The following is a 13,679-nucleotide window of genomic DNA, read 5'->3' as shown; positions in this document are numbered from 1 at the left end:
CTATTTAATTATTTATATTAGATAGGGGAACTTGTCGGCAAATAAAACGGTTTCGCAGACCCAAACGGACGTCATATGTTTTCCTAGTTTATTTGATTGAGCCTCATTCTCAAGTCTTGTGTTTATCCCTCGGGATAGATACAAAATTTGAGGTAGAGCGCTCTTTCATTTAAACTGTGAAAAATATGAGGTCAGTTTGATTTCATATTTTTCTAAAATTATATATATATACGTAAATTAAAAAGTCCTTTCGAAGCGGGTGACGGGATTTCGATTCCGGCGACCGACAGCTTCTTACGGGTGACCCCCAAACATTAACTTTTCCCCTTTTAAGCACCGACAGTTCTGTGGGGTGTTTGGAGTGAGGGAGGGAAGTCTATTTTAGATTGCATATTTTACTTGTTCCTTGTATCATATACAAGTTCTTTCTGTTGCTTTTTATTTTTTGTATATGATACACCTTTTATGAAGCTTGCATACAATGATAAAAAATATAAGAACACCTGCTAGGCTATTTTGTTGTTCCCGTAGATTGGCGTATTCATTGATGCTTGATGATACTGGGGTAAACTTTAGTTATTTTGTAGCTCACATTGAACTAAACATAAAGTATTTACATTTTAAAAATATTTCCATAGGCTAAAATATGTTTTATTGAGAGAACATATAAAAATTTTCATCAAGTACGCAGACTTGCAGCAACCATGCATGCTTCTTTTGACCGATTTCTACTATTTTTTCTTGCTTTACGGATTCTATGAACATTTTGGATTTATAAGCATACTTTGATATGCAAAGAAATACTTATTTTATATTTAATAAATAGTTGCTTATATATATATATATTAATTTTTTAATTAATAGTTGTTTTTGTGGGTGTAATTTTGTAGGTTGATATGATTGTGATAACTGATGGCAGTAGGATACTGGGCCTTGGTGACCTTGGGGTTCAGGGTATTGGTATTCCCATTGGGAAAGTGGATTTATATGTTGCTGCTGCTGGAATTCATCCACAAAGAGTTAAGTTCTCAGTTTTTGTGACTTATATGACAAGCTTTTTGAACAGTAATCTGTGTGGCATATGAAGCTGTTTTAAGTGTTACTTCCTGAGGCATTTTTTTGCTCTGATAAAAGGCAGGGTACGAATTAAATACCACATCTATGCAAAGTATTGATGTTACACTGTTAGTGCTGCTGTTGTGTAAGAATTAATGAGTAATTCGAAGTGTAAATTACTAAATTCGGTCTAGTGGGTGTAACAAGGGTTGTTACACCTCTGACCCAGAGAAATGCATTGTTCTTCCTTCATCTGTACACAAAATGTTTTCTGCTGTTAGTTATATTCATTGCAAGTTATCAGGGCATGCCAATGAAATTTAATTTTCTCTTTGACATCCTTTGATAGATGATTTTAGATTTTTGTAAACAATGTTTGAACAACAAGGTGAGTCTCATTCCTTTAGATTTATATGATTGTTAGTCGACTTACACAGTGAAAAAGTTGTTTTTTTATTATTATCTCGCTAAACTTGCCTGGTACTGCCCTTTGGATTTTCACAAGTTGATCATAAAATTTGTTTGTTTTCTTCTTTTGAGCTGTTGAAAGGAAATCAACATTTTTGCATTCAAATTTTGTTTAATTTTCTTTCCACTTGCTTCACTTGGTTTTTAGAGTGGCAAAGCAAGCATGTTTTGGAGATAGATTTTTCTTTTTGGCTGCCATTTCTCACGTCTCAGTGGTAGGTATGCTTTGTTTTCTGCTACCAGTTTTCATTGCTTTTGGTGATGCAGGTACTTCCTATAATGATTGATGTTGGAACAAACAATGAGAGGCTTCTCAAAGACCCACTTTGTAATATTTTTATGGCACCTTTTGGCATAATATTTTACATCCATTTTTTTGTCTCCTCTTATATAGCTTCTGTCTTTCCTTTCTTTGTTGCATGTTTAAATCTTCATAAAATATAGACGCATCCTTTTTTTTTAAAATAAAATTAGTCTTTCGCCTTGGCCTTGTGACTTTCTTTCCAATATCAATAAGCTTAAGGTTTGGTAATTATGAGGGCAATCATTTGACTGAAATATTCTACAAGAAAAGAGAGCTTAGTGAGCACTTACATGGAAAATAACAAAGAATTAGTTTAAAAGATGGTATTATCACCTATTAGGCTTTACTGGAACCTGTAACAAGTAACATAAGAAATCCATTGTCTAAGTTTAATTTCTCATAGCTAACAGATGGCTGGTGAAAAGAAGACGAGAAATGCATATGCAAGCTAACGTGGTTGTACTTTAAGATAAGAAAATCAAACAGAGGAAATATATTTGGATGCTTTTCTGAAAGGCTTATAATGTTATTGGTACTAATTTGATATTTTGATGCATCAATGTGTCTCTAATCCCTAAAAGCTTGTTTGGGATCACTTTTGCTTTTTATTTTTTTATTTTTCTTTTTTCTTTCATTTTAAAAATATGTTTATTTAGTGCATATTTTGCATGTTTTTATTTTTATTTTCAAAATTAAAATAACTTATTTTAAAAGTACTTAAAATATGTAAAAGTTATTTTTTGAGTGTTTTTAAAAACAACTAAATATGTTATAACATATCAAATATATTTTATTTCAGCTAAAAATATTAACAAAATAAAATTAAAATAAAAAAATTAAAATTAACAATTGTAAGTAATCTCAAACGACCCCTAAATAAATAGACTTTATGGTATCAATGACAAAATCATACAATGTGTGTACAGAGTTTACTTCTTGATGTGGATTTATCCAATTCTCAATTTTGTTATTGGCAACTTTTCACATACTTAAATTTTCTCGTTAATCAAAGAGTTGTAAAATGGCGGATGCATGTACATTATAACTTAGAAATTTCTGCATGAACTCTATAGGACAGAATTTTCATGGAAACATGCTAAACAAGTAGATTTGTGGTGTAGTACTTCATATATTTGAGTAGTAAATCATCTTCATGGAACATAGACTTCCGTCTATGTCAAATACTGTCATTAGAGACCTCTACTATGTCACACCCAACCCGGGGTTTGAAATTAACCAAGACGGAAACGCATAGTCGGACAGTGAAAATAAATTCTCTATTTTTTCTATTTCTATCACTAACAGTTAATATTTAAAAATTAATTGAAAGAGCCACTAAAGAAAACAATTAAATTGACTAATTAAAAAAATTGCATTTCCGATTGTTCTTCTTTGCTCCTGTACACATTAGTTCATCTTCTATTTATCTATCTTATTTAAAAGCTTAAAACTTAAAAAAAAAGTTAAAACAACCTCATGAGTTATCTAAAGATAAATCAGGACTAATAACACTTCTAAATTACAGTAATTCAGGAAAAAAAAAATAATATGCATGTTGTTCTTTTATATATCATTATATGATATCTTATAATCGTCTATTGTACATATCCATGATACTACTCAATGAGAATAATTTAAAACTTTTATATGCATTTACTTTAATAATACTCTTTTAGGTTTTATCTAACTGTAATTTTACTTTATACTATTAACGTTCACCTTTGTCTGAAGAGCATCATTAAAATATTTTTTACCTCTCAAATTGTCGGAACTCGCCTACCTCTCGAATTATGGGTGTTTATTTCTGTGTTCTTGCTGAGCTGTTTAGATTATTGAAGAAATATTATGTTTGCCCTATTTTCTATGAAAAAACGTCCGGATTTTGACGTCATATCGTCTCAGTTTCATTTTCTTCAACATATGCTTGAGCAGATTTGGGACTCCAACAACGTCGTCTTGATGGTGAAGAGTACCTAGCTGTTCTTGATGAATTTATGGAGGCTGTTTTTACTCGTTGGCCCACTGTCATAGTACAGGTAAAGTTCGACTGCTAACTTTCATTTACTTGGCATATCTCAAACTCTAAATTTTTTAATTTGAGGGCAAAATTTCACCTTGTTTTTCCCAGTTTGAAGATTTCCAGAGTAAGTGGGCATTGAAATTATTGCAGCGCTACCGAAACACATATAGAATGTTCAATGATGATGTCCAGGTAAACTTGATGATATTCTCATTTAAGGGTCATTGAATTGTCAATTGACAGTTCATAACAACTTTCATGTTGCACTATCCTTTACTGAAACTTCTTTAAGCTTGCTGTTTTCTTCTTATTATCTGGTTTCATGAAGGATAAGCAGGGAATATGCAGGGAAGTATGCATCTGCTGACATGTTCAAGCGTTTAAGCAATTTTCTGCTGGGAATAAATCCCAAATTTCTCCCCTGATAATTCGATTGTGGCCAACTTAGTCCCAGAGTTTTGAAGTGGTCCGATTTTAGTCCTATGGTTCTTAAAAATTGATCCCAATTCATCCATCGTGTAGAAATCATGACACAAAAAGGTTCCAACGACCATACAGATTTGATTTCATTTTAATCCCTGAAGGTCCATTTGGGATAAATTTATAAACATCAGGGGGCTAAATTGAAGCAATACAAAACTCTGGGACTAAATTAATCACATCCAATTAGTTGGGGAACCATTTTAGGTTTGACCCTTTTCTGCTGGGTTGCGATTTTTTTTTTCTTTTATAGTCCAACATAGACCTTGCTTTTGGAGGTAAGGTGCAACATCGCTGGGCCACATACCCATCAGCAGGAGTTTGAAAGTTTGCAGCATGAATTAAGCAAATTATTTCTTTTTACGCTTGAACTTAAAGTTTTTCATGTAAAAGTTAGGAATCAGGATAGTTGGGTTGCTTTTTCGGTCCATTGACTGAGAAATTTTGGGCGTGGCGTTAAAAACAAAGAAGTTTTAAGAACACTTTATTTTTACATGTCAATATTTATGTTGCAGCTGTAGCTACTTGTCATATTTTCATGCTTTTGCTAGAGTAGATCTTTTTTATTTTAGTTATAGCTTTCAGAAGCTTTACCATAACCTGGGCAGGGAACTGTTGCAATTGCTGGTCTTTTAGGAGCTGTTAGAGCACAAGGAAGAACGATGATAGACTTTCCAAGACAAAAGATAGTTGTTGCTGGAGCTGGAAGGTTTGATTTAATTTAGTTTATTTATTACACGTTTATTGAGTGCTCCAGGTGATGGATAAAATCGAACAGAGTATGATTTGGCTTGCACAGCTCTATTTATGTATAATACATCTTATCTTCTTTTTAGTGGCTATAAGTTTTAACATCTGTTTTCACAATTTTAATCAGGCTGCGTTGTTATTATGTTTTTTTTAATTTTATCATTGTATTTAGATGAATAATATGATATCAGTACTTTTGGAGAAAGAAAGTTCTGAATTTGATGCATAAAAATAGAAGAATATGATTTGGCTTGTACAGCTCTTTTTATTTATAGTACATGTCATCTTATTTTTAGCGGTTATAAGCTTTAACACCTGTTTTCACAATTTTGATCATGCTGTGTTGTTATTATGTTTTTTTAATTTTATAGTTGTGTTTAGATGAATAATATGATATCAGTACTTTTAGAGAAAGAGTGGAATTTGAGCGACGCTTAAATATTTTTGAGCTGGGTAACCATAAGAAGTAATTACTTTGCTGTTAGAGTGAGGAAATTTAGAGAAAATTACATTTGCTTGATTGAAGTTCCATTATTTGAAAGTGGTGTAACTTTAAATCTGTTTGAGTCAAGAGGTGCATCTTGAGGGTTAGCCCACCCTCAATTTGCAAATTTCTAAACTGTAGTGTGGAGTTTGGAGATTTTGCTCGTTGCAACTAAAAACAACGACAAGCCTTTATCCCACTAAGTGGGGTCGGCTGCATGAATCCTTTTTCTCCGTTATGCCCTCTTGAGTGTCATATTTTCATTTAATTTTAATAAATTAAGATCATTTTTTATACAATGTGCCCAAAGTTGTTTTAGGTTTACATTTGTCTTTCTTAACATAAGTTAAATCTAAAACATCTAATCTCCTAATCGGATCATCAGATGGTTGAAGTTTAATGTGACCAAACCCTCTAAGACGACTCTCTCTAGTTTTCTCTGTCACTGGAGCTACACCAACCTTTTCACAGATAAATTCATTTCGCATTTTGTTTCTAAGTTTCAAGCCACTAATTATCCGCTAAGCATTCTCATTTCAACAACACTTAACTTAGTTCTATGCTTCTCTTTTAATGACCAACATTCTATGTCATAAAGCTTTGCAAGTCTTACCATTATCCTATAAAACTTTCTTTTTAGTCTATACACTACTTTACTATCACACAATAGGCCCGATGCATTTCTCCACACCAACCATCCAACTTGAATTCTACTAATAACATCCCCGCTTATATCACCATCACTTTGAACAATAGATCCAAGATATCTAATACGTTCACACTTTTTAATGATTTGATCACCCATGGTTACAACTCTGACACTAGAGCTGTTACTACTTAAATTACATTTCATGTATTCAGTTTTAAATCTACTCAAAATAAGGCTTTAAAACTCCAATATAGACCTTCATAATTCAAGTTTTTTTCTGAATTCTTTCTCTAATCTTACCCACAAAAAAGATATCATCAGCGAAAATCATACACATTGGTACATCCTCTTGTAAATGTCCAGTAAGAGCATTTACAACTAAATCAAAAAGATTAGCCTTAAAGCAGCTTGCTCATGTAATCCCACTGAAATAGACAAATACTTGGTCAATCCTCCTTCTGTTTGAACACAACTCTAATATACATATCTTTAATAACTTGAATATAAGTCATTTCAACACATTTTTTTTTGAACTCTCCAATGAACTTATCTTGGAACCTTTTGGTAAGCTTTTTCTAAATCAATAAAAATCATATGTAGATCCTCTCTCTTTGTACTACTCCATCAAACCTCTTAATAAATTTATAGCTTCCATAGTCGTAGACTTGCTTGGCATAAATCCAAACTGACTATGAAAATTTTTTGTATCATGTCTTAACCTATGTTCAATTACTCTCTCCCATAATTTTAAAGTATGACACATCAACTTAATTCCTCTATAATTTGCATACTCTTGTGAATTTCTTTTAATCTTAAAAATGGGAACCAAAATACACTTCATCCACTCCTCAGGCTTCTTTTATAGTTATAAAATAATATTAAAGAGTTTAGCAAGCCAATAAACTTTTAAATCTATAAATATTTTCACACTTCAATTGGGATATCATCGGGTCTTACTGATTTTCCACTATTGGTTTTCTTTAAAGGCTCTTCAACTTTCTTTTTACTAATGTGACAATAAAAAAAAAATTATTATTAACAATATTAAAATCACTAAAGTCGATTTTATTTTTAGAGACTTCATTAAAAAAAACTATCAAAATTTCTCTCGTACCTATATTGTATTTGTCTCTAAGAAATTCCTTTTTTAATTTTCATCTCTAATGCACATTACTTGAATTAAATCCTTGCTTTGCTTTTCTATTTGTTTGGCTAGTTTATACATACATTTTTCATGCTCTTTAGTATCCAATTTATTATAAAGATTACTAAAAGTAGAATTATTAGCGTAAAAAATTGCTCTATTAGATACTCTACTGGCTAATTTATATTTTTTCAGTTCTCTAAGCTTTTACATTTAAACTAATTTTTATAATATAACTTTTTATATTTCATCTTTTCTTGCACATTATTATTCCACCACCAATTTTTTATATTTATAAATTTTTTTTTCTTTTGATTCTTCAAGTATATCTTTCTATCTCTTATTTAATAGTGTTTATTATTTTATCTCACATAGAATTAGCTTCTTCATGAATATCCCAAATCTTGAATCTTGAAGTTTACTCAGAAAATAAATGTCTTTTAGATGTCTGTATCTTTTTCTACGATAATATTCCATTGTATTTTTTTATCTTACAACTAATTTTAAAATCCAGAACTAATGCTCGTTGCGACTAAGTTATGACCAAATTAAAAAAAATTTCTTATAAATAATTGGCAAAATCATCATTTAAAAATGTTTGGCTGGCCGATAACTGATAATCCATAAGATGAAATGTGTTAAACAACTAAAATTCTAGTGGATGCTTTTTTATCTCTGACATAAAATTTTGCATTATATGAGACATTGGTTATGTTTTTTTGGGCTCTGAGGATTCACGCCTCGGCTTCCCTTGAAATGAAATAAAAATGAATGAGTTAGAGAGTTTTACACGAGCTTTGGCTCAAAATTTCAAAAGATAAATGAAACAATCGATAAAACACTATCCTTAGAGTTTGAGGTTGCCCATTGGCGCAAATCCTTATGGTTAATTATCCCTCTTAATAATAAAAGAATATTTTTTTTCAAGACTCGTCATTTAGGCTTTAAGTATTTGGACCTAGCATATAGTAGAATCACACTATGAGCTTAGAGCGGATGTTGGCGACCCAATCAGGATCCCACGGTTGCGTTGTCCCGGGTTATCGTGATCTTTTGTTTACTTAGAAAAGATAGTCGAATAAATATGATAGAAGTATAATTGTCGGGAGTCATGAGTTGCTTCATCCAAGAGTACTTTATACACATGAGGTGGATGTTTGTATAAGGTAATTATTTTAAGTCAATAATCTTAGCTTACAGAGAGCTTGTGTCTTGTTAGGTACATATTATAATTTACAACTCAAAGTTCAAAAAGTCATTAGGGAACTCACGAGCTATAGCTTTGACCATAATATAATAGTGTGTTAATCAAACCACTATTAAGTGTTAAAAGTGTATAAAAATAATTGTGAATTTGTGTGTAAGTGTTATGTTATTCAATTGTTTTGTTTAATGTTATGCTAGAAAGTTACATGGAAAATTGTTGGAAAGGAAAGAGTAAAAGTATTGAAGCGGAGCCTAGGGGCCATATTGTAGAGCCTAGGAGCCAGATTTCAACGCCACAACGCACAAATCGAAAGCCTAATCGCCAAAATTAAAGATTAGAAGGCAGATAGCCCAGAGTCTAGGCTCCAGAATCCAGCACCGTAACACGAAACTTTAGTGCTGAAAAGCTGAGCCTATGTGCTAGAATTAAAGATCAAAGATAGAGAGGATAGAGTCACAACACTAAAAACCTAGAGCCATAGCGTTCTTATCCAATGCCCAGGCGCGCCCAACTATAGGGTTGCGGTGTGTCGACCTCAACAAAAAAAGTTATTGATACCGAAATTCGAATTCTTGGTTGGAAGGATGGTTGGGAGAGTGTGATTTATTTAAGGGGAGTGTTGGAGTGTGTCTAAGGGAGTCTAGAGAGTATGGAGAGTGAGTAGTGAGTGTGTAGATGCATGAAGGATTGTAAGGAGAATTCAAAGAATCCTAGCCTAACGAAGCAAGAGAGTATATAAGAAGAAGAAGAATAAGAACTCGGACAAGGCTACTATAGGAGATTCATCTTTGAGAAATTCGGGTTTTATTATTTCTTAAAATTTTTTTCTAACTCGTAAACATTGATTTTTATGATTAAAATGAAGTATTTATTGTGGTTCATATTAAAGATCTTGTTAGGCTAGATTTTTATTCTCTTATGATATGATTCTTGTAAATAATATGTGCTTAAGGTTTTAATGCACCTTTAATGATAGGTTTTCTTGTGTTTGCATCCATTATCTTTTAGTATTAAGTGATTGCCACACTAATGTTTAAAACCTTGAGTAGATTAGTGATATTGATAATTAGTGGAATCGACAGTGTTCTTCCTTACACAAGGAAAAAACACAACTAGAGTTTAGAGAAATAGACATATTGCATCTGAACTTTAGCAATCACACATGGGAATAAAAAAAAAAGTTAATTTTTAAATTGCTAAGCACATAGATATGACTTAGGGTTTGGAAATTAGGATTTTCATGCTTTCGACAGAGGCTTTAAACTGCATGTGTTCATCATTGATAACTACCATCATTTTAAACCTTATTGAATGTGTTGATTTTACAAAATATTAATTCATAGGAGATTTTAGTGTATTTTGAAATTTCGTAAAATAAGGAAACTTAAAAAACAACTTTTTCAAAGAATTATCATTTTGAACAGAAAATAGGTTTCTTGAGCTAGGTTTTTACTTCAAAATAGTTTTCGCCTTTGATCCTCATTGTATTACTTTCATGACACGTGCACTTACATTATCTGTGCAAAGGCGGGTCAAATTTTTTGTGTCGTTGTCCGAGATTCAAACGATATAATTTGGTGATTTGAATTTGACAATAGTAAACATATCATTTTCTAGTTCAAAACCTATTTTGTTGTGTTTTTGTAACTCATCTTGTGACAATGCATTTTTCTTTTCTGTTATTTAGTTTAATTTTCTGCATTGTATGTTTGTTATTATTCTCCCATTTATTTTTGCAATTATTCTAATATTCACGTCTGCGTCGTAGCAACAGTACCAGCACTGCAACGTCGTATCCTGTTGTGTGAATTTGGTTCATTTTTTATTTAACTGTGTTTAGTATTTATGTTTTTTATGTTTTTTATGCTGTGGAATTATCTTCTGTTAATATGTTAGTAAAATATATTTTAGTTTAATTTTGCACGTGTAGGGGAGACTCATCAATTTATTATTGTTTGATCGTGAAATAGAAAAATTATAAAAAAAAAGAGAATAAAAAGAAACAAAAAAATATTGTAGGAGACATGGCAAACCCTTGGGAAGAAAACAACTAACATGGATCATTTAGAGATTTTGCAAACTTAATGATAGAAGAAATTCATTAGAGTATCGATAGACCCACAAACACCAAACGAAAACAATAACAAAGCCTTAGTCCTACTAAGTGGAGTTGGTTACATGATCCTTTTTCTCCATTGCGTCCAATTTAGTGACATATTTTCATTTAATTATAATAAATTAAGATCATTTTTTATACAATAAGCCCAAGCCTTCCTGGGTCTATTTCTGCCTTTCTTAACATAATTTGAATCTAAAACATCTACTCTCCTAATCAGATCATCAGATGGTCGACGTTTAATATGACCAAACCTTCTAAGACGACTCTCTTTAATTTTGTCCGTCACTGGAGCAGCACCAACCTTATCACAGATATATTCGTTTCGCATTTTGTCTTTAAGTGTAAAGCCACTCATCCACCTAATCATTCTCATCTTAATCATTCTCATCTCGAACTCATCTCGAAAACACTTAACTTAGTAATATGCTTCTCTTTTAAAGGTCAACATTCAACGCCATAGAGCATTTCTGGTCTCACCACTATCTTATAAAATTTTTCTTTCAGTCTAAGCGGTACTTTTTTATCACACAATAGACACGAAGCATTCCTCCACTTCAATTAACCAACTTGAATTTTACTAATAACATCCCCATCTATATCTCTGTCACTTTGAACAATAAACCTGAGATATCTAAATCGTTCACACCTTTTAATAACTTGATCACCCAAAGTTACACTTCTGTCACTAGAGCTACTACTAAAATTGCATTCCATGTATTCGGTTTTAGTTCTACTCAAGCGAAGGCTTTTAGACTCCAATGTAGACCTCCATAATTCAAGTTCCTTTTTTTCCTGAACTCTTTCTCTCGTCTTATCCACTAGAAGGATATCATCAGCAAAACACATACACCAAGATACATCCTCCTGTAAATGTCCAGTAAGACCATCCATAAGTAAAGCAAAAAGATATGGGCTTTAAGTCGATCCTTGACGTTATCAAACAGAAATAGGAAAATATTTTCTCAATCCTTCTTCTGTTCGAACACAAGTAACAACTCTAGTATACATATCTTTAATGACTTGAATAAAAGTCATATCTACACCTTTCTTCTCAAGAGCTCTCCAAAGGATATCTCTTGGAACCTTATCGCAAGCTTTTTCTAAATCAATAAAAATCAAATGTAGGTCCTAGGGCTGTCAAAAAAGCTCGTTGTTCGTGAACAGTTCGTGTTCGGTTCGTTAATGAGTTCGTATTTTATTCGTTATTGTTTGAAATATAAAATAATTTAAAATAATTATATATAAAAATTATACTAATATAAATATTATATATTTATATAATATAATTTATATAATTAATATAATATATTATTTATATATATTAATATTAGGGATGTCAAACTGCTCATCGTTCGTTCGCGAACAGCTCGTGTTCGGCTTGTTCGTTAAAAAACGAACTCGAACAGTAACTTCACGAATAATTTCGAACACGAGCTTATTTCAAATAAACTAAATTTCAAACGAACCGGACACGAACACAAGCTCTGTTCGTTCATGTTCGGTTCGTTTACACCCCTAGCAGGTCCTCATTATCTTTGAACTTCTCCATTCAAACCTCTCAATAAATGTATAGCTTCCATAGTAGACCTGCCCGACATAAATCCAAATTGATTATGAGAAATCTTTCATCTTTCTAATCCGCCTTAACCTATGTTCAATTACCCTCTTCCATAATTTAAAAAAATGATACATCGACTTAATTCCTCTATAATTTGCACACTCTTGTGTAGCCCCTTTACTCTTAAAAATGGGAAACAAAATACTATTCCTCCACTCCTCAGGCATATTTTTTATTTTTTAAAATAATATTAAAGAGTTTATTAAGCCAAGAAACTTCTAAATCTCATAAATATTTCCACACTTCAATTGAGAAATAAATCAGGTTCTACAGACTTTCCACCATTGGTTCTTTTTAAAGCCACCTCAACTTTTTTTTTGCTGGTGCGACTGTAAAGATGAAACATTTTATTATTATTAACGACATTAAGATCACTAAGGTCGATTGTATTTTCAAAAATATTATTAAAAAATATCAAAATAACTCATCCACGTATGTTGAATATATTTTTCTAAGAAAAACACTTTTTTATTTTCATTTTTAATACACTTTACTTAATTAAATCATTACTTTTATTTTCTCTTTGTTAGGCTAGTTTATACCTATATTTTTCACTCTTTTTAGTATCTAATATATTATAAAGTTCACTAAAAACATAATTTTTAGCGTCCCTGATTGTTTTTTAGACTCCCTACGGGCTGTTTGATATTTTTCTAGTTTACTAGGCTTTTACATCAATTTTTATAACATAACTTTTAATATTTTTATCTTTTCTTGCACCACATTATTCCACCACTAACTATTTTTATTTATAAAATTTTTTTCTTTTGATTCTCCAAATACATCTTTTCCCACTTGTTTAATAGTGTTTGTTAATTTATCCCGCATAACATTTACTTATTCATGAACATACCAAATTTTGAAATCTTGAATTTTACTCATAAAAATAATTTTATTTGTCTTTTAGATACCCTTATCTAATTCTACTATGATAAATCCTGGTATTCTTTATTTTATAACTCTTCATCTTAAAATCTAGAACTCATATTCGAAGTTGGGTACTTAAATCCTCACTTGGAATAACCTTGAAATCTTTACAATCTCGACGATATCTTTTTCTCATAAGAAAATAATCAAATTGTGTTTTATTAGATCCATTCTTATAAGAACAAGATGCTCATCTTTTTTTTTGAATAAAGTATTAGTGATAATAAAATCATACCCTAAAACAAAATCTAATATGACTCTACTTTCTTCATTAATCACTCTAAAACTGTAGCCACCATGAATGTTTGTGAAATCTGCTATCACTCTATTGACATGCCCTTTTAAATCTCTGTCGGCGCTTAAAAGGGGAAAAAAGTTTAATGTTTGGGGGTCGCCCGTAAGAAGCTGTCGGTCGCCGGAATCGAAATCCCGTCGCCCGCTTCGGAAGGACTT

At 31.6% G+C, this 13,679-nt stretch overlaps 1 protein-coding gene across 3 annotated transcripts in view; it reads left to right on the top strand.

Moving 5' to 3' along the window:
- LOC110020669 (NAD-dependent malic enzyme 62 kDa isoform, mitochondrial) overlaps window positions 1–13,679 on the top strand; it is a 150,022-nt gene that overhangs the window by 41,022 nt on the left and 95,321 nt on the right. For all 3 annotated transcript variants that reach the window (XM_020718849.1, XM_020718847.1, XM_020718850.1), the window contains exons 5-9: window positions 891–1,019; window positions 1,792–1,852; window positions 3,761–3,864; window positions 3,957–4,040; window positions 4,937–5,037. In XM_020718849.1, coding sequence (XP_020574508.1) covers window positions 891–1,019; window positions 1,792–1,852; window positions 3,761–3,864; window positions 3,957–4,040; window positions 4,937–5,037 — 479 coding nt within the window. The remainder of the gene's footprint in view (window positions 1–890; window positions 1,020–1,791; window positions 1,853–3,760; window positions 3,865–3,956; window positions 4,041–4,936; window positions 5,038–13,679) is intronic.

Source organism: Phalaenopsis equestris, unplaced genomic scaffold (genome assembly GCF_001263595.1).
Source record: "Phalaenopsis equestris unplaced genomic scaffold, ASM126359v1 Scaffold000107, whole genome shotgun sequence".
NCBI classification, from domain to species: domain Eukaryota; kingdom Viridiplantae; phylum Streptophyta; class Magnoliopsida; order Asparagales; family Orchidaceae; genus Phalaenopsis; species Phalaenopsis equestris.
The sequence above is the reverse complement of the archived record's forward strand: the minus strand, read 5'-3'. Positions and strand labels throughout refer to the sequence as shown.